The sequence below is a fragment of the Cynocephalus volans genome, chromosome 2 (genome assembly GCF_027409185.1).
Source record: "Cynocephalus volans isolate mCynVol1 chromosome 2, mCynVol1.pri, whole genome shotgun sequence".
NCBI lineage: Eukaryota > Metazoa > Chordata > Mammalia > Dermoptera > Cynocephalidae > Cynocephalus > Cynocephalus volans.
The window spans coordinates 225797285-225824716 of record NC_084461.1 but is presented as its reverse complement, the minus strand read 5'-3'; the positions used below and the strand labels follow the sequence as shown (position 1 = coordinate 225824716).

Genomic DNA, 27432 nt, shown 5'->3' with positions numbered 1-27432 from the left:
TTCCCCAATGAAAGTATTAGGAAGTAGTTTCTAATTTTTCTCTCTCTGCTTTTACCACAGATAATTGGCCTTTTGAATGTTTTCACACCACAGAAATCACTAGAAGAATTTCAAGATGTGTAAGTGTGGTAATTAAAATTTTGTTATGTTAGTACATTATTTTTAGATTGTTGCTGTACACTTTAGCTGTCATCTTTTTTCACCCATGAAGTTACATAGTCATGGAGCTCATGGATGCAAATCTTTGCCAAGTGATTCAGATGGAACTAGATCATGAAAGAATGTCCTACCTTCTCTATCAGATGCTCTGTGGAATCAAGCACCTTCATTCTGCTGGAATTATTCATCGGGTTAGTAGAAAAAAACTATCATCGTCTTTTTTTTACAATTGAGGTGAAATTCATGTAACAAAATTAACCATTTTAAAGTGTGCAATTCAGTGCCTTTTAGTACATTCGTAGTGTCGTACAACCACCACCTATATCAAATTCTAGAATATTTTCAACACCCTGTAAGAAAACCCAATATCCCTTAAGCAGTCACTCCTCATTCCCCTTTGTCGCCAGCCCCTGGCATCCTACCATTATTCTTTCTATGTCTGTGGTTTTTGTTCTGGATATTTTGTATAAACGGAATCATTTAATATGTGAACTTTTGTTTCTGGCTTCTTTCACTTTTTAGCATGTTTTCAGGGTTTGTCCATGTTGTAGCATGTATCAGTAGTTCATTTTTTGTGTCACTGAATAATATTCTATATACCACATTTTGTTTATCTGTTCAGCCACTGATAGTCATTTGGGTTGTTTCCACCTTTCAGCTATTATGGATAGTACTGCTATGAAAATTTGTTTTATCTGTTTTCAGCTCTCTTGGATCTATGCATAGGAGTGGAATTGTTGGGTTATATAGTAATTCTATGGTTAACTTTTTGAACCATCAAACTGTTCTCTACAGAAGCTGCACCATTTTACATTCCCAACAGCAATGTACAAGAGTTCCAGTTTCTCTACAGTCCTTGCCAGTACTTATCTGAGCTTTTGATTCTAGCCATCCTAATGGGTATGAAGTAGTATTTCATTGTGGTTTTGATTTGCATTTTCCTAATGACTAATGATGTCGAGCACCAGTAGTTGGCCATTTGTTTATCTTCTTTGGAGAAGTGTGTAGTTAAGCCCTTTGCCCAACTTTTAATTGAGTGGTTTGTCTTTTTGTTGTTGTAGTTGTTCTTCATATATTCCATATACTAGACCCTCATCAGGTATATGATTTGTAAATATCTTCTCCCATTCAGTAGGTTGTCTTTTCACTTTGCTGATGATCTCCTTTAATACACAAGAGTTTTTAATTTTCATGAAATGAAGTTTATCATTTTTTTGTTGCTGTTGCTTGTGGTTGTGGTGTCATATCTAAGAATCCATTGTCAAATCCAAGGTCATGATGATTTAGCCTTGTGTTTTCTTCTAACAGTTTTATAGTTTTAGCTCTTACATACAGGTCTTTGATCCATTTTGAGTTAATTTTTATATGTGATGTGAGATGAGAGTCCAACTTCATTCTTTTGTATGTGGAAATCTAGTTGTCTCAGAGGCATTTGTTAAACAACTATTCTTTCCCCACTGAATGGTCTTGGCACCCTTGTCAAAAACCAATTGGTCAGAGATACATGGTTTCATTTCTGAATGTTCACTTCTATTCCATTGGTCTCTGCGTCTGTCCATATACCAGTACCACATTATTTTGATCACTGTAACTTTGTAGTAAGTTTTGAAATGGGAAAGTGTCAATCCTCCAACTTTGTTGTTCTTTTTCAATATTGTTTTGGCTATTTGAGGCCCCTTGTGATTTCATATCAATCATATGGGTCAGCTTTTCCGTTTCTGCAGAAAAAGACACTGGAATTTTAATAAGGATTTCATTGGATCTGTAGATTGCTCAGGTAGTTTTGCCATTTTAACAATATTTAGTATTCCAATTCATGAGCACAGGATGTCTCTTCATTTCCTTAGGTTGTATTAGTCTGCTTGCCCTGCCATAACAAAATACCGAAGATTGGGTGGATTAAACAACAGAAATTTATTTTTTCACAGTTCTGGAGTCTAGAAGTTCATGATCAAGGTTCCAGCAAATTTTGTTTCCCTTGATCCCTCTCTTCCTTGCTTGCAGACAACTACCCTCTTGAAGTGTATGGAGAGAGAATGCTTCACATTCCCTTTCTTTTCTTAGAAGGGCACCAGTTCTATTGGATTAGGGCCTCACCCTTATGACCTCATTTTAACTTTACCTCCAAATACAGTCATTGGGGTTTGGCGCTTCAACATATGAGTTTTGGGGAGACACAGTTTAGTTCATAACATAGGTCTTCTTTAATTGCTTTCAGCAGTGTTTTGTAGTTTTCAAGTATACAAGTCTTTCACCTTTTTAATTTACTCCTAGGTGTTTTATTCTTTTGGAAGCTATTATGAGTGGAATTGTATTCTTACTTTCCTTTTCAGATTATTTATTGCTAGTGTATAGAAACACAACTAATTTTGGTGTGTTAAGCGTATATTCTGCAACTTTGCTCAATTTGTTTATTAGCTGTAATAGTTTTTTAATAGATTTTTTAAATGATTTTCTGTATATAAGAGCATATCATCTGTACCCTAATTTTACTTCTTTCTTTCCAATTCAGGTGCCTTTCTTTTTTTCTTTTTTCTTTTTTCTTTAATCTTTATTTTTTCTTTTTCTTTTTCTTTTTTTTCTTTTTTTTTTTTTTTGCCTATCTTCTCTGGCTGGAACTCCCAGTAAAATGTTGGATAGAAATGGTGAAAAATGGGCATCTTGTCCTATTCCTGATCTTAGAGGGAAGGCTAATCTTTCACCATTAAGTATTAGCTGTGGAGTTTTCATAAATGCTCTTTTTCTGGTTGCAGAAGTTCCCTTCTGTACTAGAGTTAGTCATATTGTATAGTCAGAGGACACAGAACTCACAAGACTGTCCTTAATTCAAATACAAGCCACAAGTTTTGGGGTCCCCAAGACCACCCTCACTTCAGAGCAGCTGACTACAAATTCTTGGGTCCCCACAACCAGTCTCAGGTTGGATAATTCAGTGGAATGACTCGTAGAACTCTGGAAAGAGCTATACTTACGGTTAATTTAGTTATAGCAAAAGGATGCAAGTTAGAACCAGACAAAGGAAGAAATTCATAGGACAAAATCTGGGAGAAGTCCAAACATGGAGCTTCCTGTTGTCCTCTTCTCTCAGCCACAAAGTATGACAATACACCCAGAGTATTGCCAACCAGGAATGCTCACTCAAGTCTTTGGTGTTCAAAATTTTTATTGGGGCTCATCACATACTGCTCACCTGGCTGACTTTAATCGCCAGCTATTCCTGAAATTCATGCTAATACCTTTAGTCTGCAGTTCCTCCAGAAGTTGAAACTGATATGTGTCTCAAAGCCCCCATCATAAATCGCATTGTTAAACTGTCCATGGCTGAAGTCTCAGGCAAACAAAGACAGTCCTATCAGGCAGGACATTCCAGGGGCCTAGAGGGCACCTGTAGCTGAGGGCAAAGGCCAGACCTCTACTTAATTCTTTACCACATACCTTTTATTCCTAGCTTAAGTGTTTTTATCATGAAAGGGTGTTGGACTTTATCAAATGCATTTCTGCATCAGTTGAAATGATCGTATGTTTGTTTTTCCTTCATTCAATTAATGTGGTGTATTATTATGGATTTTTGTCTGAACTATCCATGCATTTCTTAGATAAATCCTATTTGGTCATGGTAATCCTTTTAATATACTATGGGAATTGGTTGGCTAGTATTTTGTGGAGAATTTTTGCATCTGTGTTCATAGGTGATATTGGTCTGTAGTTTTCTTGTGATGTCTTAATCTGGTTTTTATATCAAGGTAATGCTGGCCTCAGCACAATTTAGGAAGTATTTCCTCCTCTTCTGTTTTTTGGAAATGGTTAAGAAGGATTGGTGTTGATTCTTATTTAAATGATTGGTATAATTTGCCACTGAAGCCATCTAGTCCTAGGCTTTTCTTTTTTGTGAGATTTTTGATTATTGATTCACTCTTTTTACTTGTTACAGGTCTGTTCAGGTTTTCTGTTTCTTGAGTCAGTTTTGGTAATATTGCATCTTTCTAGGAAATTATCCATTTTATCTAGTTTATCTACCTTGAAATCCTTTTTATTTCTGTGAAGTCAGTGGTTATATCCTCATTTTCATTACTGATTTTAGTTATTTGTATCTTCTTTCTTTTTGTCTTAGTAAGCCTAGCTAAAGGTTTGTCAGGTTTTGTTGATCTTTTCAAAGATGCAATTTCTGCTTTTATTGATTTTCTCTGTTGTTTTCCTATTCTCTATTTTGTTAGTCTACACTTTAATCTTTATTATTTCTTCCCATCTTCTTGCTTCGGGATTAGTTTATTCTTCTCTATTTTTTTAAGATTGAATATTAGGTTATTAATTTGAGATTTTTAAAAATGTTTTAATGTAGGCATTTACAGCTATGAAATTACCCTCTGAGCTCTGCTTTCTCTGTGTTCCCTAAGCTTTGATATGTTGTGTTTTCATTTTCATTTGTGTCAAAGTATTTTCTTTTTTTTTTTTTTTTTTTTTTTTTGTCGTTTTTTCGTGACTGGCACTCAGCCAGTGAGTGCACCGGTCAGTCCTATATAGGATCCGAACCCGCGGCGGGAGGGTTGCCGCGCTCCCAGCGCAGCACTCTACCAAGTGCGCCACGGGCTCGGCCCTTGACCCATTGGTTGTTTAGAAGTGTGTTCTTGGGGCCGACCCCGTGGCACACTCGGGAGATTGTGGCGCTGGGAGTGCAGTAGCGCGCCCGCCGCGGGTTCGGATCCTATACAGGGATGGCCGGTGCGCTCACTGGCGGCCGGTCACAAAAAAAGACCAAAAAAAAAAAAAAAAAAAGTGTGTTCTTTAACTTACACAGATTTGTGAATTTTCCAGTTTCCTTCTCTTGGTTTCTAGCTTCCCCTCTTTCCATTGTTGTCAGAGAAGATAACTTTGTATGATTTCAGTCTTTTAAAATTTATTGAGACTTTTTCTGTAGACCAACATATGGTCTATCCTGGAAATTGTTTCATGTACACTTAAGAAAAATAAGTACTCTGCTGTTTTGGGGAGGAATGTTCTATACAGTTGTCCCTCAGTATCTGCCAGGGATTGGTTCTAGGACCTCTTGTGGATACAGCTCCACAGATGCTCAAGTCTCTGGTATAAAATGGCTTAGTATTTGCATATAACCTATGCACATCCTCTGACATACTTTAAATCATCTCTAGATTACTTATAATATCTAATATCATGTAAATGCTGTGTAAACGGTTGTTCTACTGTATTGATTAGGGAATAATGACAAGGAAAAAAGTCTGCACATGTTTAGTACAGATGCAGTTCTTTTTTCAAATATTCTCAATCCATGGTTGGTTGATTCCACAGATGCATACTCCATGGATACAGAGGGCTGAGTGTGTGTGTCTGTTATGTTTACTTGGTATACAGTGTTATTCACATTTCCTATTTGTCCATTGTTGAAGGTGAGGTTTGGAAGTCTTCAACTATTACTGTAGAACTGTCTTTTTCTCCCTTCAGTTCTGTCAGTTTTTGCTTCATGTATTTTGGAGCTTTGTTGTTAACTGCATATATATTTATAATTGTATCTTTTTGATGGATTGACCCTTTTATCAGTATATAATGTTCTCCTTTGCCTCATGTAACAATTTTTAACTTATAATTAATTTTGTTTGATATTAGTATAGACACTCCACCTCTCTCTTGAGTTCTATTTGCATGAAATATCTTTTTTCATTCTTTCACTTTCAACCTAGTTTTGCCTTTGGATTTAAAGTGAGTCTCTTGTAGATAGGATACAGATCATGTTTCTTTTATCTATTCTGCCATTCTTTACTTTTTAATTGGAGAGTTTAATCCATGCATTTAAAGTATTTACTTATAAGGAGAAAGTTATTTCTGCCATTATGCTGTCTGTATTCTGAATGGTGCATATTGTGGTTTCTCAGTTCCTGCATTACTACCTTCTTTTGTGTTTAATTGATTTTTTTATAGTATACCTCTTGATTCATTTTTCATATTCTTTTCTGTATATTTTCCAGTCATTTTCCTTAGTGATTACACTGGTGATTACAATTAACTTTTAAAACTTATAACAATCTATTTTGAATTATTACCACCTTAGCTTCAGCAGTATACAAAAACTCTGCTTCTTTACAGCCCTTCTCAGTTTATGTTGTCGTCATCACAGGTTGTGTTTATAAACTGTGTGCCCATTAAGATAGATTTGTAATTATATTTAATGCATTTTGTCTTTTAACTCTTATCAGAAAAAAATAGTTTCCAACCCAAGGTATAATATTATTTACCTTTGTATTTACCTATATAGTTGCCTTTACCGGTATTTTTATTTCTTCATATAGGTTTGAATTTCTTTCTAGTGTTGTTATATTTCTACCAGAAGGACTCCCTTTAGTATTTCTTGTAGGAAAGGTCTACTAGTGACAGACTCCCTTGGCTTTTATTTATCTTGGAATGTCTTAATTCCTCCTCTGCTTTTGAAAAATAGGTTTGTTGGGTGTAGAATTTTTGTTTGGCAGTTTTTTCTTTCAGCACTTTAAATGTGTCATGTACCTCCGTTTGGCTTCCATGGTGTCTGATGAGAAATCAGCTGTTAAACTCATTGAGGATCCTTTGTAAGTGACAGGTTACTTCTCTCTTGCTGCTCTCAAGAGTCTTTATCTTTTTTTGTTTGTCTTTTTTGTCTTTGGCTTTCAGCAGTTTGATTATAATGCATCTTGGTGAGGATCTGTTTTTGTTTACCCTTCTTATAGTTCATTGAGCAGCTTAGTTGTGTAGATTGATGTCTTTTATCAAATTCAAGAAATTTTCAGTCTTTTTTTAAATTTAATTGTTTTTGCTCTTTTTTCTCTTTTCTCTCCTTCTGAAACTCCCATTATGCAGAGTTGATATGCTTGATGGTATGCCATGTCTTGTTTACCTCAACTGTAATGTTTTGTCCCAGGTAGCATTGGATTATTTATTTGCTTTACAGTGTTTTTAAGAAATATACCCTCTGTCTAGCCTAGGACCAGGGTCCCACACTGCGAATGTGGCTGCTTTCTTCAAGACCCCTGCCTAGCCATGGAGGCACGTGGGGCAAGAACTAGTTCAAATGCTGCAAATATTTCCTATTTTTTTCAACTTTTTTATTATAGTAAAATATACAAAACATAAAATTTACCAACTTAACCATTAAGTATACAGTTCAGTGGCATTAAATACACTGACATTGTTGTTCAGCCATTCCCACCATTTACCTCCAGGACTCATTCCATCTTGTGAAACTGAAACTCTACACTCGTTAAATAATAATTCCCCAATCCCTCCTACCACCAACCCCTGATAGTCATTCTGTTTTCTCTGTATATGATTTTGACTACTCTAAGTAACTCATATGAGTGGAATCATTCAGTATCTGCCTTATTGTGACTGGCTTATTTCACTTAGCATAATGTGCTAAATGTTCATCCATGTCGTAGCATATGTCAGAATTTTGTTCTTTATTCAGGCTGAATAATTTTCCATTTATGTATGTACCATACTTTGCTTATCCATTCGTCTATAAGAGGACACTTGGGATGCTTCCATAGTTTAGCTTTTGTGAATAATACTGCTATGAACATGGGTGTACAAATATCTCTTTGAGACCCTGTTTTCAATTCCTTTGCATATATAGTCCGAAGTAGAATTGCTGGATCATATGGTAATTCTATTTAACTTTTTGAGGAACTGCCACAGTTTCCCTTATAGCCAATATACAGCCAATAGGCGGCTGTACTATTTTACATTTCCACCAACAGTGCACAGGGGTTTCCATTACTCCTCATCCTCACCAACATTTATTTTCTTTTATTGATAGTAACCATCCTAATGGGTGAAGTGATTTTCTATTGTTTTTAAGTTGCCTTTTTCTTGAGTATGAGTTCGCGTGATTGCTGTAAACCTTTGACTATATTCCAGAGTTCTGAAAAAGTTTATTCTGACAGCTTTTGCTCTGTTGTTATTGGTTTGTGGTTTTTTGTTTTTTGTTTGTTTGTTTGTTTGTTTTGATGTTTCTGTGGAGCTGTCTACTCTGCCATTTTGGCTGAACATCACTGTTTCTCGTCATATTCTAGAAGCATTGTATTTCACTGATTTCTATGGAGTAGTGTAAAGGTTATTTGTGGTCTGAAATGAAGCAGTATACAAAATATTCTGCTATCATTACCAGTTGAGTAAAATTAAGTATTTACCAAAGTTTTATTTCCTATATATATTCAGAAATATTTTATATTTCTGTATTCTAGGTTTTTAAACTGCTTACTTGAGAGAGAGATATGTGTGCATACATACACACACACTGAATAGATAGATATAATTTACAAACCATACATTTTATCCATTTAAAGTGTGCAATTCAATGTTTAGTCAAAGATCATGCACCTGTCAACACAATCTAATTTTAGAACATTTCGTCCCTCCAAAGGAAACCCATACCGATTAGCCTTCACTTCCCATTCTTTCCTATCTCCTTCACCTCCACTCCTAAGCAACCACTAATCTACTTTCTGTCTTTACATATTTGCCTATGCTGCACATTACATATAAATGGAATTGTATAATATGTGGTCTTTGGTGGTTGGCCTCTTTTTACCTAGCATAATGTTTTCAAGGTTCATTCACGTTTGAATCATCTATCAATACTTTGTTTCTTTTTATTGCCAAATAATATTTCACTGTATGGATATTCTACATTTTGTTTATCCATTCATTACTTGATGAGCACTTGGGTTGTTACCACTTTTTGGCTATTATGAATAAAGCTGACATGAACATTTGCATGAAACTTTTTGTTTGGATGTATGTCTGTGTATTTTAGTTTTATTTCTAGCTTATTGTTCTTTGAAGGGTATTACATCTAATTTGAGATGAATTTTTTGTATACTTAATTCAGTGGAATTATATCTTCCTTCTGCACCACCTTATGTCAAATAAACTAACTCATGTAATAAAATAAACATATATTTGTTTTCAAGGTATAAGAAAGTTATGTATCTGAGCTATTTAGTCTGTTTCATGATTATCATTCTAAGAGAATCCTTTGTATATTACATATGCAGCTGCTGTAATATTATGTCTAATGCAGTCTTTAAACAACATAATAGAAATCTCTTTAAATGGGAGAGTATTTTATCTTCCTGATTCCATATTCATATACTTCTGGGTTGTGTTTCTTTGTTTTCTTTGTCCTAAAAACCAGGACTGTAATCCACCACCATGGAAGTTCATTTGATTTTAATAAAGTCTTCCAAATAGAAAATTTCCAGATTAATAGGGATAGCAGGCGGTAGACCAGAAAAACAGACCAAGCGGTAGAATATGAAAAAAAAAGGAAACAGCAAGAAGCATAAAAAGGAAACATGAAAATACAGAAGAGCAATATATAACAGAATGTGTTAATGGGATTAATCCCTTTGTGAAAAAAGGTCAGATTTTGATACACATACAGAAGCTCAGCAACAGCTTTGTGTTTCTGTAACAGACATTTGTAGCTAACTTCAGAAGGCTGAAGGCAAAGGGGTTGGCAAAGATGTACTAGGAAAATGCAATCATGAAGACAAGGGTAACTATTAAATGAGGTAAAGTTGAATATGCTGGGGCCAGGGAAGAAGCATTCCTCACTGGGAATAAAGAATCATTTTATAAGGATGAAGGGTATAATCCAATTACAAGAGATAACTGTCAAGAAGCTATCCATGAAGCAGAGTTGCCATGCATAAAGCTGAAACTACAGAAAATAGCACACACACAGCAGTATTGGGAGAGTCTAACATACTCCTTTAGTGTCAGCAGGTAAAATAGTAAAAAAGTACAACTATAGAAGATTTCCTAAAGTAATAATGTTGAGCTAGTAAGAGACATACTGGGGTCTGTTACCTATGATGAAGAATATGCCTTTAGTTTAGGTTGGGCTTTGTGGATAACAAACTCTAAGTTGGAGATATATGTGTAAGAAGCTTATTGGGGAGTTCCCTCAGGATCAACATCTATGGGGGAGTAAAGGAAGTAAAAATGGATAGAGGGAGAAATTGAGCTGGTTGCAATCACCACAAAGGCCTCATCTGGTGGTGACTCCACTGGCCCTTTACCCTGGGGAGCATCTTGACCTTGGAAAAGGTAGCTAGCAAGCTCTCTGTGTCTGAGGGCTGTGCCTAGAGAGATTTGCTGAAGATTGTCAGCAGTCACCATTCCCAGCAGCGGGAAGAATAAGTGCCTGAAGCCTGAACCAAGGATCTGTACAGGCATCACAGAACCCACTACAGGCCACCCCTTGTGCCACTTGTTCCCACTTGTTTTGTACAGTAAGTTTTAGAATTTTTGTTTGTTTGGATTTTTGTTTGCTCTCTTTTCCTGAAACAACTTTTAAAAAGTTAATGGGATAAACTACAGCCATCACTTTTACAGCTGGCCTTGAGGCCACAATTGGTATTCGTCTTTGCTCTGCTACTCATTCTAGATTCACCTACCCTTGGTTAGTACCTCTGCTGATCTGAGATTGCTCACTTGGTAAAATAACCTGACTTTTCATCCTTAGGGGTTCAGTGCAAGTCAGGGTTAGGGGTGGGTTTCCACGCAGTCACTCAGAGACCCAAGCTGATTGAAGCCGTACCATCTAGATAGTTACTGGTCACTGTCAGGGCTGGGTGGTATACACTGGCTCTTCTGTGCTTGGGCCTGGAAGTGCAATGCATATCACTTCTGCTCAGAGCCCACTGGCAGAGCTAGCCATAAGGACCTGCCTTGTAAGAATATTAGGAAATTTGGGGAGAGCAGAGTTCAGAATGGTGGTGAGCCCCGGTTTCTGCCACAGTCTGCCCTTCTGGTTATCAAACATTTCTCTGCTTCCTTTATTCCATATCTCCTTAAGGGAGATAACCCGAAGTCCCGTTCCATCAGGGCATTTAGCGCCAAGTGATACACAGTAATATCTACCTCATTTCCAGGCATTGTTAATTTTGGTCCGGAAGCATAGGAACTGGAATGACCAAATTATCTGGCTACCGTTATCCTGTCTTTCCCCAAATACCCTATATAGAGTGGTCATACAGGGCCAGAATAACCACAGTAAACAATCTTATTTGAAAAACTGAAAAATGCAGTCATTAGTCAGTTGTAATTGAAATTCTGCTGGGCAGACATTGTGAGTGTCTCTTGCTCTGAGGGTGAGGGATATTCCTTGATTAGGCCTTGAATCTGATCTCTGATACTGGCTCCACCCTGTGGGAGAGTTTTCTGTTATCATCCTGGCTGAATGAGTGGCTCCCAGGGACATCCTTTTCTCCTAGTTAAAAGTGGAGGAGCAAGAACAATGCAACATGAAGCACTGAGCCCATCAGGAGAGTGTAGATGCATACTAGGGCAGTTGGAGATATTTACTGAGCATCTGCCATACTTTTTTTGAGGGGCCTAGTAGTATGTAGCTTTTCCAGAATAGCAAGCCCCTGAAATTCTTGACTGTTCCCTTTCATTTCTACTTCTAAATGTGGCCAATTCTTTCAAATGCATCCAATAGCCACCAACACACACTACTGAAGTTTTGCTTTCAATCTCTTCTTCTACAGCAGAGGTCAGTAAACTTTCTGATAGTAAATATTTTAGGCTTTGCAGGAGATACCATCTCTGTCACAGATACTGGTCTCTGCCATGACCACTTTTGTGACACAAAAGTAGCCACAGACAGTATGTAATTGAATGAGTGTGACTGTCTTCTAATAAAACTTTTTTGACAAAAGCAGGCAGACCTTAATTTGCCAATCCTTGTTCTATAGCTTCTGGTTCATTATGCAAGCACTGTGCAGGTGACAGCTTCATAAAATGTTTTGCTACTATATAATCTAGATCACCTTTCCAACCTCTGATGTTACTAGTTTGCCTGCTGCTCAACTGCTGAGCCATGATCCTGTGTTTTTGTAATACCCTATTCTTGGCAACATTTTCGGTGCTAGTCAGAACAGACTAGGCTATGCTGAGGTAGCACATGAATCTTGAACTCTCAATGGCTTAACACAGCTAAGGTTTATTTCCCACACTACATGTCCAGTATAGGTCATGGTGGGGATGGGGACTCTACCTAGGTGCTCAGCAACCCCTTCTGCCAGAGGGTCCACTGTCTAGAACATTCCCAATTACAAAAGCAGGAAATGAGACTACAGGAGGTTGTGCACTGGCTCTTCTGTTCCTTGCTCCCCACTCACATCCCATTGACTAAAACTAGTCATGTGGCCTTTCCTACTGTGAGGAGGCTGGAAAAGTGTGGGGAAAGGGGGGGGATGGTATGTTAGGTTAGTTCCAGTACCTCTGCCACAAATTCATTTAAATTCCAAGTTACTCTTATGTATAGTTAGCAGTGTTGGTAATATCTGTAAAAAGGTACGTATTGATATGCAAGGATGAATTTCAATTAATATGCTTTGAGGCATTTTTGGCATTTTTTAAACAAAATATTTATTTCTAAAAAATAATTATATTTTTCTCTTATTTTTTCCAAAATAAATCGTTGAAGATTGGAATCTTACTTCTAGATTAGATTGCACTTGAGTAAAGAGCAGTAATCTTCAACTGAATATCAGACTAGAAGTGAAGTATTACCAAAACTTGTGATATTTATTCTTGAAAATGGAGTGTTACTTTACAGATATATTGTAATTTAGAAATATTAACATTATGTTTACAGAATAACAGTAATGAAAATTTTTGTCTTCTGTTACACTAATAAGCCCATTGATATCTTTGTAGATTTAATTTCATAAAGTCATTAGATTGCATATCTTCTAAATGCTTGCCTATCAAAATATGTTAAAGACAACATATATATGTTTCTGGATTTAGATAGTACAAAAGTAATCTTTGACTTTCAGGCTAGCTTTTTTTCCCTTTTCTGTTAATCACTATTATTTAATATAGGTACTGCACATCAGTACAGGTAATGCAATGTATTTGTGCCGTGAATATATGCTTTCTTTCTTCTTTGGTCCTTTGGTTTTGTAATAGGATTTATCATGGTTAACAGGAAAGGATGTTCAGCATGAAGCCATGAGTTTTTATGCCCCTGCCTGCCTTTTCATGCATTTAGCACAAAATTCCTTAAGGTCGTGGTCAGGTAGAAAATTCTTTACAAAGACATTATGTAGTAGTATCAACAGCAAATAATTTTATGGATTAGTGGCACCAAGAACATGTCTCTCTCCTCTACAGGCAGACAGAAATTTTATGAGCAAATTTGTGTGATGTCAGGTGGGTAATCAGGGAGGGAAAGACTGATAATGACTATTTCAGTCCTTTAGAACTGAGTATCTGCCAATCTGAAAGGTCAAGTAACATTTGCTAGGATTAACAGAATAGCTCATTGTTGATTCATAATATTTCTATAAAGCTTATTGTGGTTTTAAAATATTTTTTAATACTGGCAATTTAATATGCAAATGAGTATAAATACTAACTTATGACCCTTTCTTCTACCATAGTAGTTCTTAAGTGAGCTTTGAGATGCCTTTCTAAATTCTTTTTACTCTGTTTGACCAAAAATTTCTAGCTAAGCATAATCTCTAGCACATAAACTGTTTCTAACTTCTCTAATAGTTGTATATATTCATAAATTTAAAATGCCAGAAAGCTGATTTCTCAGGTTTGCCATTTTATGATGAATTTTTGCAGTGATATTATGAGAAAAGTGAACAATTAATATGAATTATTTTACAAGCAATAGAACAATCAATTGTGAACTGCAAAATCTTTGTATATACATAGCAGTCATTTTTTTTTTTTTTTTTTTTTTTAAGGACTTAAAACCGAGTAATATAGTAGTAAAATCAGACTGCACTTTGAAGATTCTTGACTTTGGGCTAGCCAGGACTGCAGGAACGAGTTTTATGATGACGCCTTATGTAGTGACTCGCTACTACAGAGCACCTGAGGTCATCCTGGGCATGGGCTACAAGGAAAACGGTCAGCATACACTATTTATTTGAAATACTCTCCTGATTTAATTTCTTTTGTTCATCAGATTTCTTATGTAAATACTTAAACTGAAGTACATGAAGATAAATGTGTTTCACTGTTTGAAATGTATATTAAGAATTTAAAAATATATATTTTGTCATAAATGTTTGGAAAAACTTAGGGGCCTTGTTTATTTAAATGCAAAAATATAACATTAGTACTAGCATTAGATAAAGAATTTGTTGTCCTGATTTCTGAAGCAAACTGTATGCCCTTTGCTTGCCTGTAACTTGAAAATGAGCATTTCTAACATGGACTCAAGGAAGTATATAGTACTGATGGTTTATTCTTAGTAGTAATCCTAGTATGCGTTAGTGACATTTACCCATATTTCCAATCCCACCATAAAACTAAAGTTAATAGCAGTAGCACTTAGTGTGTACTTTAAGAGCTATAGTAAGGCCATTCTGCAAAGCTGATAGATGATTAAGGTGACCTCTAGGAGGAAACAGTAATGTTTGATCAAAACCTTGTGTCCAGTCTTAAGGAAATGGCTTATAGTATATGAGACATATATACTATAGTATGGGTATATTTAATTATATTTATTACCTTTGGAATCAAGGTTGAAGAAAATTATCTTGCATGTAGGTTGTGAATTTAAACAAATTTTATACGTATACGTATACATACACATACATTTATATTTAATTTAGGAAGAAATTTTGTTGAGTCTCAGAAATTTAGGAGATGATGAAGTTTGCATGGGATTTTATTGAACTAAACTGTAACTTTTTAAATATGGTGACTTCATCCAAAATACACCCTAGAATAAGACCTAGACAAGGAACCTGGAAAAGCAGTTCACTTTGAATCAGGAAACTGTATTTACTCAACCTTCAGGACTTTTTTTTTTTTTTTTAAATTAAAGATACCATTGAACTGAGGATTTTAGTTAATTTCTTTTTCTTTTCTGAGCTAATGAAAAACAGATACTTTAAACATTTATTACCAATCTTTTATTCTTAAGTAGACATGCTATTCTGTTTTCTTACTGTACCTAAAATTTGGAGGGTTTTTTTTTTTTGAGAATTAATATTTCAGGAGACTAGCATGAAGATTGCTTTTTCATTTGCTGTGAAACCACTGATCGTCACAGCTGTTGTGTAATGTTTCAGTGGCCTATAAATGTGATCTGGGATAGCTCCCTACCAGAAATTAGCACCAAGAAAAACTATCATATAAAGAATTGACATGCTTTCCTCTCTTAGATAATAATTATGTATGCAGATCATTTTATTGTCTCCTCCCCCCACCCCAGGAAACAGTCAAATGTAATACCTAATCATGATAACTACATTAGCCAGCAGCAAGGTCATACATAAGTACTTCTTTTTAGTGACCACCCCTCCCCCACCACCATTTTGGCAACTTCATTTTATCTGCCTTGCATTACCAGTGACTTTAGAGGATTTTGGAAAGTGTGTTATAATTGGAATATGTTTTAAACTGCTTAATTGACTAAGCAGTTAGACCCTTAAAAGTTAGTTTTCTGTAAGAGTCAGTCTTATCATGGTTTTTGTCTTCACTGACCCAGATATCTCCTCTCATGCTTGTAGCTTTCAAAATTTCTTTGTTTAAAAATATGCTTTTCTGAAGATTACCAACATAAGTTATGTCCTGGATATTTAACTAAAGTTTGCCATTCTCTATAATATGTATAGGGAAAATTTATTCTAATAGATTCTTGCCAAAAATGAAAATCTTAGAAAATATTTTTTTCTGATGGACTGATTTATGAATATTGACTTTTCCTTTAAAATTTTACCCTTGAAAGTTGAATTATATCATAAATATAAAAAGATTTGTATATATTTTAATATGAATTTTAGAAAAACTTTAGTGCCACAGATTTCCAAAAGTAATTCCCAGTTTAGCTCCTAAGAGTCTTCAGCGAACTGGCAGTCTGCTTATAGGAATGTATAGACTTTAATTTCCTAAGTCCTCCAACATAGAAAAAGTCCTCTGACATCCATTCCTGTCCTTACTTCTTTTTCTTTTAAAGAATTTGGACCATCCAACTTCAGATGCAAGTTTTTAAAGCTTTTCCTTTTAAATTGCTCATTCTTCCCTCTTTTCCTATTAAACTGCATTTATTCTCCTCTTTGATATTCAAACCCAAAGCTATAAAATGTCAGGGTGTGTTGTTAGTTTTAATAAACAGATGGAGATCCCAAACTTGTCTGTTTCTGTATCTAGCAGGTTCTTTTCAGCATTGATTAGGGCTCCCACTTAAAGTTGGCAAGGGTCAGTAAGTCTGCTAGGAGACTCTTTGTAGATAATAAATCTTTGGGAAGGAACTTTCATACCCTATTCAGACAAGACTTATTTATTAAACCACAGTTTGGTTATATGGGTGTAAAAAACAGTCAGGAAACATGAAATATACTTCTTTTATTAAGTTTTCTTAATTGATTAGTTGTTCATTCTCTATGCCCTTGTTCTTTTTGGGATAGCAAGGTTAATGTAGCATGATTTTACCAAGAACATAATTGACTTTTCGTTCAGAATAAACATAGCATTTCTCAATTAAATAAATTTATTAAATCCAGCTTGAAAATTTCTGAAGAGCTTTACATTAACTTTATTGTAATAGTTCATACAGACATTTTTTCTATTAAATATTTTAATATGCTAAATTATTTCTGCTCACGCTTTTTTCTTTTATTTAACTTAAAGAGAGAGTGTAATGCACAGTAAAACCTCAAAGCAGTATTAGGATTTTATTTTTATAATTTTACTGTTTCATGTACACAAAGTTTATGTTTGGTTCTATTTTATATTTTATAAACAAATTCTCAGTTTACAAAATGTACATGTTTTTTATTTATGTATATTCTGTGCATAGCTCTCACTTTAAAATTGGATATGTAGTTAAAATGCCATACTTTATGTTTTCTTTTGTGAACCAAAGCCTTTTGGAAAATATTTTGTGTTTTAAATTATTCCATTATCTAAAATTAAAATCACTTTTTTCTTTCTGTGATGTTTTGCAGTTTTTATATAATGCAGTCATATTATGCTTCTTTGATTTTAATGACCTTTTGCTTTGCTTTTCCTTCTTTTGTGCTGCAAACATATAGTGGATTTATGGTCTGTGGGGTGCATTATGGGAGAAATGGTTTGCCACAAAATCCTCTTTCCAGGAAGGGACTGTATCCTTGTGCTGCTGCAGCAGTTTAATTAGTTAGGTGATGAACTTTCTTGTGTTCTCTAATGAAAATGAATATGCTGCATTTATACATACGGGTTTTTTAAACAGATGTAAAGTTTGTGGCTGTTATAGTTCAAAAAATTTTTGATATAAGCTGTGAAATATTTGTAGGCTGCATCTGGCAGTAGAACATACAGTCTCTGCTGGTAGTCAGAGCACATTCACTGTCACTCATTTTATTTTATACTGCTTTTTATAATTTTAAAGTATACATGGTGTGCGTGATTTTTTTTAATGTTTATATTTTGTTTTTATTTTAACCAAAATCTTTATGTTAATGTCATTGCATTTTGTTTTCAGTTGACATTTGGTCAGTTGGGTGCATCATGGGAGAAATGATCAAAGGTGGTGTTTTGTTCCCAGGTACAGATCGTATCCTTATCTTTGGCCTAAATTATAGTTTCTAAAGGTCAAAATGTATGACAGTACTTCAGCTTGGTTAAGTATAATGTTTTTTGTGTCTCCCTAATATAAGGTATTGTTAAATTACTCTTTCAAAATACCACCTGCTATTTGACATAGACTTTCCTTTTACTCATTTATTGTTTCATATGTTAATTCCGAAAATTGCTCAAGTGTACTTATCCACAATTATTTGCTGGCTTTGAGTTAATTTTTTAAAGCTAAATCAAAAATCATGGCTTGCATTAAAAATTTCTATTAATTATACACTTGAATAAATCTAGAAATACTTGGACTTAATAGGAATTTTGGAATTGTCTGTTGCTTCTGACCATTCTTTCATTTTATCCTCCCACCTTCTTTTTGTTAATGTTCTGTATGTTTTGTGTCTTTTGGTTGTTGTCTCATTACTCATCATAACATACCCATCATTTCATCTGAGAATTTCAGCAGTGATAGTTTTATATGATGATGATTAGATTTGGATTCATGCTTTTAATATTCGTATTAACGGTGATCTGTTATGTGTTTATCAACTAGTAGCACTTAGAATTGTTTTAGTAGGAGAAATAGGAAAAGCCATATTCATTAGGTTACAATAAGAGAGTTTTAGGCCTTTGTCTTCAGGAACATAAAGACAAGCATGAAGGAAACCAGGGAATCCTAACCTTACAGCTCATCAAAATACTGAATCTTTTTCATAAGTTTCAGAGTTTAAAAAAAATAATTACTAACATAAGCTAAACAAAGAAAATGCCACTTTTATCCAAGCCATTATTTTTATTGCAACTGGTTATTTTCTGTTAGTGTAGAAAAATCAAAAAAGCAGGACGGATTATGGAAGTATTTAATATTCTCAAGAAAATGTGTTCACATTTTCTGATAAGCTGGAAGGCAAATTTTGTATATTAGATTGTATGCAGTTTGTATTTAGAGTATCTATGGATAGTAATTATCATTATTCTTTGAATCACTTATAATTTGTATTTAGAATTTGTGAGTTTAAGCTTCTATTTCCATGGTAAAATCAGTTTTAGCATACACGCAATAAATAAGGTTAACAAACGCTTATTTATTGATCATTTCTGTCCACCTACAGTCTTTGCCTTTTGCAAGGTGGCTGTGAGATATAAAATTTATAACCGCCACATTCTTTCTTAGGATTTTTAAAATTTTCCTTTTCTTAAAACTAATGTGTTGAACATTAGATACAGAGTACTTTTCTTAGCTACCTTGATATTAGATATTGATCAGTGGAATAAAGTTATTGAACAGCTTGGAACACCATGTCCTGAATTCATGAAGAAACTGCAACCAACAGTAAGGACTTATGTTGAAAACAGACCTAAATATGCCGGATACAGCTTTGAGAAACTCTTCCCTGATGTACTTTTCCCAGCTGACTCAGAACACAACAAACTTAAAGGTACTTTTTACACATATATACATTTAATTCCTGTGTATGTGTATGTATGTATTCATATTCATATTCACATTCATATGGGACATAACCCAAGGTTGTTTCTGGGTGGTGGAAAAAAGTGAGGTTATAGTAATTTTTATCTTTAATTTTATATTTTTAATCATATATATGACCTGATTTTATAGTAAAAGCTGTTCTGTTTATAATTTGAGAACCTTTACGAATATGCGTACATTAACATAATTGTTTTTGCAGCTAGTCAGGCAAGGGATTTGTTATCCAAAATGCTGGTAATAGATGCATCTAAAAGGATCTCTGTAGATGAAGCTCTCCAGCACCCATATATCAATGTGTGGTACGATCCATCAGAGGCAGAGGCTGTAAGTTCTTTTCTTTATGTTTGAAGAAGACATTTCATTCTTAGAGTTAGAATTACAGTAGGTTTGGAAGAGACCTTTCAATTTTAAATAAAAATAAAGATACATGATGATGCTATTTTTCTGTTTTTGCATGAAGAGTACCTTAAGCTAAGGGCATATCCAAGGACCTCCTACACAAAATAAAATTACCTCCTGCTGTTTTGTGTCTTTTTGCCTTGAAACCTGATCAGAGGAGCTAGAATGTTGGGCGTCCTGAGGGAACATCCTAACTTAGTTATAAAACAAATTATTGTATCCAAAGCACAGCAGAATTCCATGATATGGATAAAATGTGACAATTGCAAAAGCTGGAAGAAAAGAAAAAGACAGTTAAGCATCCATCTTTTTTTCCTGAAATTAAGGAGTCTTCCAAAACTAGTCTATAAGAAGGTGTTGAGGATTGATAAGTCTTGGCCTAATGATGCATTTTTTTCAAGTGTTCTATCTGGCTAATATTTCAAATAATTATAAGGAGCTTATATACTCCCAGTACACTGACTCAATTACTGTTGTCTTGTGTTTTTCAGCCACCACCAAAGATACCTGACAAGCAGTTGGATGAAAGGGAGCACACAATAGAAGAGTGGAAAGGTAGATTCCACTCAGATTCTTAGGAAACCGAAAAGAATTCTGGCTTTTTATGACTTTTTTATCATGTTAAGGAAGTTAATGATATTTTCTGTTATTCATAACTGATACTGGTAATATGATTATTAATATTTTTACAGAAGTGGAAAGTAAGTTTCCTTCTCTTTTAATCTTAATTTCCCAAATTTCCTGCCCCAGACACAGACGCATTAGTGCTTTCCTTGTGTTTTTCCATAGCTGTGAATATACAGATGTGTTTGGTGTCTCCCATCTCTCCTCTCCCCCACATTTTAGTCACAGATATTGTATAGTGTGTATGCTGTGCACACTTCCTTTGTTGATATAACCATATATCTTGAAGATTATTCTATCTTGGTCTGCATGTCTACCTCATTTGGTTTTAATAGCTGAGTAGTGTTCTGCTGTGTGGGATGTGTCACAATTTCTATATCCAACTCCCCCTTCAAGAGCATTTAAGTTGTGTCCAGTCTGTTTCTGTTCCAAACATCTCTGCAGTGTTCATGTGCATGTGTGAGAACATACGTGTAAGAAAAATCCTAGAAGGAGATGTGGTGAGCCAAAGGGTATTTTTCATTTATTTTCAAACTACTCTCCAAAGAAATTGTGGTAGTTTATACTTTCCTCAGTATTGTATAGGAGTGTCTGTTTACCCCCAGTCTCACCAACAGATTGGGTTAATTTTTAATCTTTGCAAATCTAATATGGTAGTTTTATTCTGTTTTATGAATGTGGTTGAACATGAATAATGCTTTGATAATCGTGGAAATATTAAAATATTTTTTAAAAGAACCCTTGGTACATTTGGGCCAAGTAATTTCTAGATTCTGTTTACCTCCATTTGTGTTGTCATTTAGTGTTTTGACCACTTATGTAGTTGTGTGTCTTTGGGCAAATCACTTGACTCCCTTTTTTACCTCATCTTAAAATGGAAGTAGAAAACCTGTTATTAAGATCTGAGTATTTAAGTACTGGGAAGGGAAAAGGGACTGGGGAGGTATAAACCTGAAAGATAATCCATCTATAAATTTATTTGGGGAAAGGATTTAAGAACTTAAGTCTTTCTTCTTAGGCATAACTGGGGATTAGTTTTCTCCTAGTTGACTGTTGGAGACTCATGGTTAGCAGAGCCCAGTAGAATGATAGAATTGGATAGAGCCTAGTGCGTTTGAATACATAATAAGAAATGTACAAGGATGTAACTCTGGACCCAGAGTATGTATTAAAATATTAACCTGGTTATATTATTTTTATCTTACTAATTACAGTGGATATTTATGGTGTTTCATAGAATCTTAATAGGTCAACAATTGTGAACCACAAAGAAAGAAAACACTGCCAATTGTGCTGTACTATTGATGATAACATGTAATCAGTTTCAGAGATATTAAACTGTGACAAAAGTACATGATAAAATCAATGAAATACAGTATTTTTGTTTGTATAAGAATATATTTGGGGGTTTTGATTACTTTAAAAATATTTACCTTTATTTTGTGTCTTTTTATCCTAACCCCAAATACATTTCAATAATTACCCACTAACTGCCTTTTTCAAGCTCTACTTAAGAGTTTTAGCCATAGCAGAAAGAAAAATTCATTATTAGAGCCATAACGACAGATTGCTTCGCCTAATTAGTACTGCTGATTAGCTTTGATTCTTCTGCCTTAATCTCTTTTCACAAATCGAGTGCTATTTTCTCTCTCTCTCTCTTTTTTTTTAAATCCTATCTGAAATGTTTATCATTCTTTTTTGTTTCTTTGAAGAAAAGCATTTCCTATTCTTTCCTCTATCGAGGCTATTTTTCTCCTTCCAAGCCCAAGGTTACCTTAGCAAGCAAGTTATTTGTAGCTCTTATTCATTCCAATGTATTCACTTGTTTTACCTTATTACCAACATAAATGTTGTCATACCCTGTAATCAAGGATTCTTTATTAGAAGTTTAATCATCAAGAATTAATACGGACTCCTTGAAATTCTATGCAACATTTTTTGTTTGTACATTTTTCAGAAGAGGCTTGGCTTTTATGCAATTCTCAAAAGATTCCATGAGCCAAAGAAGAAGATGAGTAGTGGTGAGGTAGCATCCACCAGAAGGTTCTTCTTACCTAGACGTTCAGACTCACAAGGCACAGCACTTGGTGTCTCTTCATTTGGAGTAGCCTGCCCCCATAGCAGTCCACCCACTGTCCAGAAGCTAGTAAGAGAACAAGCTTTGCAGGGATAGCATGTCATGCTGGACTACTCAAGAAGTTCAAGTGTAGCCACCTGCTTCTTCCTTTAATAAAAATGTGTTTATATTCCATTCTGATTAAAGAAGCTCCCACACACTCTTGATAAGTTTTTTACGGATATGGTTGAGCACCTAAAATGTACCAGGCACCCTGCCAGGGCTCAAAAAGTAAAGTTAAAAAGACAAACATGGTTCAAGCCCTTACTGAGATAGAATTAAACAAGCATTTGTAGTACAGAGTGACATGTGGTATGATAAGGTGCTGGCAGAGTGAAAAAGATAAAGCTTCTAACCCCAACTCTAGCCTCAAACCAACTTAAGAAACATTAGTTATGGCAAAGATTTTTAATTTCTTTCAATATAATATGTGGTTGAAGGTCAAGGAATTGTTATTAACATCTATGAATTTTAGGCTGACACTTGTGAACCTTCTGCCATTATAAGGACACTGCTTATTTGAAGTACCTAACGTGTAAAAATTCTGACTTAACACATACATATCTTGGGAGATTGACTGTTAGACTTTGAAAAGTTCATTTTTGTCCACCTCTTTTTCAGAATTGATATACAAGGAAGTTATGGACTTGGAGGAGAGAACCAAGAATGGAGTTATACGGGGGCAGCCATCTCCTTTAGGTTGGTTACAATATAAGCTTGGTAGATTACAGTTTACGTCTTGTGTTGTAATCTTCAGTGGCCTGAAAGCTGCAGTTATTTCCATATTTACTACATATATTCAAGATTTCATATATAAGAAATACAATTTAGGTTAAGTTTGAAAGCGTTGGTACATCATTGTACCAATTCATCGTACTAATCTATCAGTAACTGACTTCATAAAATACACATCTTTTTCTGATACTGACATTCCATTGAAGAAATTTAAAACCTTGTCTTTAAAAAAGAAATCTCTCAAAATTCAATGTACTTACCTTTCTATGATTATAGAGAGTCTTTACTTTGGATAAATAAACAAAAGCTTCACTGAAAAATATGGTACATGTGACATCAAGTTACCATCTTTCTCTTTTTGGTGTTTCTGATTGATTGAACTAACGCAATAACATTAAAACTACCATTAGAAAGTGTTCATTCTGTAAGAAGAAAACTGGTTTGTAGTAGTTAAAACGTTTTCTTTTGTCGTTAGCTGATCTTATATTTAATTTTAGTACATGTAAAAGTGTAAAGAATTGAAGAAAAAGTTAAATGGTAAGTAACATGTACATAATAAGTACATACCATATGACAGACACTGATGGTTTACGTACTTTATTTCAGTTAGCTCGTAAGACCTCAAGGTAAGATCGTTATTCACATTTAACAGATGGGGAAACTAAAGTTCAGAAAATTTGAATAACATAACCTTACAAATTTATTATGTAGAAGAACCAATTCACAGTAACTTCAAAGTGTGGCTTTTCACCATCTGATATTGCCTCTGACTGGCAGCAGAGAGACTTCTCTGGCTACAGAGGTTAGGACAGTTTTATGGAAGAGGTGAAATTTGAGCTGAACCTCGAAGGCTGAGTAATTATTTCAAACTGTAGGTCTTGATTTTGAGTAAAACTTTGCCATTTTAATCCTTCTAAAACTCTTCTGCATTCTAAGAAAAAAAATGGATATCGTATCTAGCATCTTGTTTATGGCTAAGTTTTTGTTAACTATAGTTTCAGATGCCCATTTTGCTGTGCCATAAACACATAATTGTTTAAATAATTTTCGTAGCTTCCTTTGACATTTTTGGTTGTATTTTAGAGTTGTGTATTTCAAATTCTTGATCAGGAATAGGGTCTTCCAAATTATAATACAGAGCCTCTGAAAATGTAAACTGATTTTGACAGCTTTTACCTATTATGGAAATGGCTTTTTCTCTGCAATTTACTTTCAACAAATTAAAGGCTATATTAGTATACTTAATTAATTAGCTTTTATTGCTACATAATAGTAGTATAACTGAATTGTTCATGATGAAGGCTCAGGTGGGATTTGAAAAGTCCATTATTTGAGACAGTTTTATACGTTTAGCATACTATCCTAGTGAATGGCACTTCCTAATTGTCAAATTTTAAGTAAACGTAATATCATGAGCTAAAGCAGTTGTATTTGTTCTTAATTTATAAGTGAATAATCAGAATCCTAGACAACACTTGGTTATCGTCACAAAATAAGTCAGTGGAAAAGGACAGGACTTGAGATTTCTAGACATTTTCTGGATTCTCAGTTAAAGCTTCCGAAGAAGATTTAGTAAATTAAGCTGTTATAAAAGTATTGAGTTCTTGATTATGTATAGAAACAGAAGGAACAGTCTTTGATAAATCAAATTATTAGATAATCACAATATCATTTCTACTTGATTTTAAAAAGTAGATTATTTTTCCCAGTGGATTACCTTCCTATCTTTATTTTGGTTTGGCTAATATTAAAATGAGTTTACCTGCTTTGAGTATGTAGAGACTCATCTGAGAGGGAAATGACCCGGATACCTGATACTAAAGATTTTCCGTATTGTTGCCATTCAAATAAAGTTCAGATAAAACACATATTTTTCTTAAGTACTTGTTTTACAGATTAAAAAGTTAACTAATTACAACTCGTTTAGAAGTCAATTTTTATCAGATTAAGGAATTTGTATAAAATGAAAGAGATGCTGAACTAGAGGCATATATAAAAAGTACGTATGGTGGAAACTTTATGGTTCGAATGTTTCAATGCAAATCTTAAAAGCTAGCCAGAGTCAGAAGAGACTCATTTTATAGTGTCGTATTTACTGAACTAAAAAGAATATACTGTGTCAGTTTCAGTCTGGCTGTGAACCTAATGGACCTTTCTAGGGTCTAAGGGGTTATGACCTTTCTCCTTTCCCTCTCTTTGATTAGGTAGGCCTGAGATGCTCAGCCTGCTTTCCTTTCCTGTTTCAGCTCCCATCGTGGACTCTGTCCCTTATGGTTTCATTCCTTTCTGTCTCCCACTTTACTCTCTGTCACCCTAAAATCTGCCTCCCACTACCCTGCCAATTTCTTTGTTGCATTTCAAGACAAGCTCTCAGAGCACCTTTCATATACTTAAGTGTTTTATTGCTTTTCATTACACATAACGGAGGGATAATCTCAAACACCAAGATGCTGGGTTCGGAGGCATTGGTTTTCAACCTGTTTGGTTTCAGTGTCAGAACAGAACCTCACCCTCAGAAATTTTGCTCGTTTGCTGTTCAGTTTGAAAACCATTGTTTTTATTACATGTCTTTCTTTTTGAGAACTTTTTGTAACTTGTATTATTCAAATTTGGAATGGCCCGTATTTAGTGATCCTGTGGTTCAGAAGTACTCACCTGGCACATGAATTGCCTTTAACATACGAGGGTACTTCAAAACGTTTGTGGAAAAATTCATATTGTCTTTTATTTTTATTTTTCCACGAACTTTTTGAAGTGCCCTCGTGTTCCCCACACCCCAGTGTAAGTCACTCCTGCCCCCTTCCCAATCCAACCCCTTTGAGAAGATTTCTCTCTCTAGGTCAAGTATTCCTATTACTTATTAAAATCCATGAAACGCTTGTTAGGTAGTACTTTTGGCAAAGGAAACAGTTAGCCCCTACTTTATTTAACAAATCCATGTTTGTATTTATCAGGTATTTATTAGAATAAAAATAAGACCTTAGTTTACCTAACTAGGCCACTTCAAGTTACCCTGGCAAGTCACTTAACTTTGTGTAAACTGGGGCAGTTGAACAAAGGTTCCTTCAACTTAAAATGATTTTGTTCTTTGTCTTGGTCTTTGCTTTAAAACAAGATGTACAGAGTATTGTTTGCACTTTTTCTTTGTAGTGAGAAGATACCATAAATAATTTTTTATAGGGCAATAGTGTTCAACCTTTTTTTACTCACATGGTTCTTTGAGGTTCTCTCTCCAAGAAAATGCAGCATGGATCTTGCTACAGGATCATTTCTTAATTGTGGCTTGGACTTACAATTCTTGTCTTGAACTGAAAAACAAATTAGCAGAAAGGACAAGACTCCAGATTTCTAGACATTTTAAAGATTCTCACCTCAGCTTGTGATGAAGAGTGTGTTTTGTTGAATATAATTTGTATTTATCTTTAGTGAGCCTTCTAAAGCAAGGAGAAAAATTATTGACCATTAGGGGTAGTCAGTGCAGTGTGAGTAGCTCGGTCTACAACTGTCTGCAACTGATTTGCTGTTTTGTTTCTCATAGCACAGGTGCAGCAGTGATCAATGGCTCTCAGCATCCGTCATCATCGTCGTCTGTCAATGATGTGTCTTCAATGTCCACAGATCCAACTTTGGCCTCGGATACAGACAGCAGTCTAGAAGCATCAGCTGGACCTCTGGGCTGCTGTAGATGACTACTTTGGCCTTGGGGGGGTGGGGGAGGGATATGGATTTGCTTAGTCATTGATAGAACTACTTTGAAAACAATTCAGTGGTCTTATTTTTGAGTGATTTTTCAAAAAATGTAGACTTCATTTTGTAGTAAAGTAGTTTATTTTTTTTAATTTCAAGTGATGTAATTTAAAACTTAAGTTGTGTTTTAAAACAGCAACAAAACTGTATTGTATTTTTTGCTGTAATTAACTGTATAATGTAAACCTAATTATTTTATCATGGTTTAAATTTTTTGCATATTTGCTTTATCTTATGCTGCTGTTTTTTTTTTTTTTTTTTTTTTACTGAATTTGTAAGATTTTGTTTATCAAAGCAACTATTATATGGTGACTTGCCTATATCATGAATTATTTAAGATTTTTATAGTTTTTTTTATTAGAATGTATTTCAGATGTTTTGTTGATGATACTATCCTTCAGGGTTATGTGCTTATCAATGAAATAACCCCAGATGAGTGAGGGAGAGTAACCTGTAGCCAGTTATATTCAGGAATAACTACTGTAAATGATGAACGTGTTAAGAGACCTCCAATATTTGCTACTTGCCAATCCTAATCTAGTTAACAACAAGTGGTAGGCAATCCTACCTGAATTCTGGC

General features: G+C 34.7%; 1 protein-coding gene across 5 annotated transcripts in view; it reads left to right on the top strand.

Annotated features, from left to right (window-relative positions):
- The window catches only part of MAPK8 (mitogen-activated protein kinase 8), a 107438-nt gene extending 80467 nt beyond the window's left edge, over positions 1-26971 (top strand). For 3 of the 5 annotated variants that reach the window (XM_063085646.1, XM_063085648.1, XM_063085649.1), the window contains 9 exons: positions 61-119; positions 212-350; positions 13917-14082; positions 17651-17722; positions 18996-19178; positions 19431-19555; positions 20122-20185; positions 22992-23069; positions 26649-26970. In XM_063085646.1, the coding sequence (XP_062941716.1) occupies positions 61-119; positions 212-350; positions 13917-14082; positions 17651-17722; positions 18996-19178; positions 19431-19555; positions 20122-20185; positions 22992-23069; positions 26649-26794 (1032 nt within the window). In that variant the 3' untranslated portion in view covers positions 26795-26970. Of the gene's footprint in view, positions 1-60; positions 120-211; positions 351-13916; positions 14083-17219; positions 17292-17650; positions 17723-18995; positions 19179-19430; positions 19556-20121; positions 20186-22991; positions 23070-26643 lie in introns of all 5 variants that reach the window. The other 2 variants (XM_063085647.1, XM_063085650.1) reach the window with 2 other exon arrangements.
- The last annotated feature ends 461 nt before the right edge of the window (positions 26972-27432 follow it).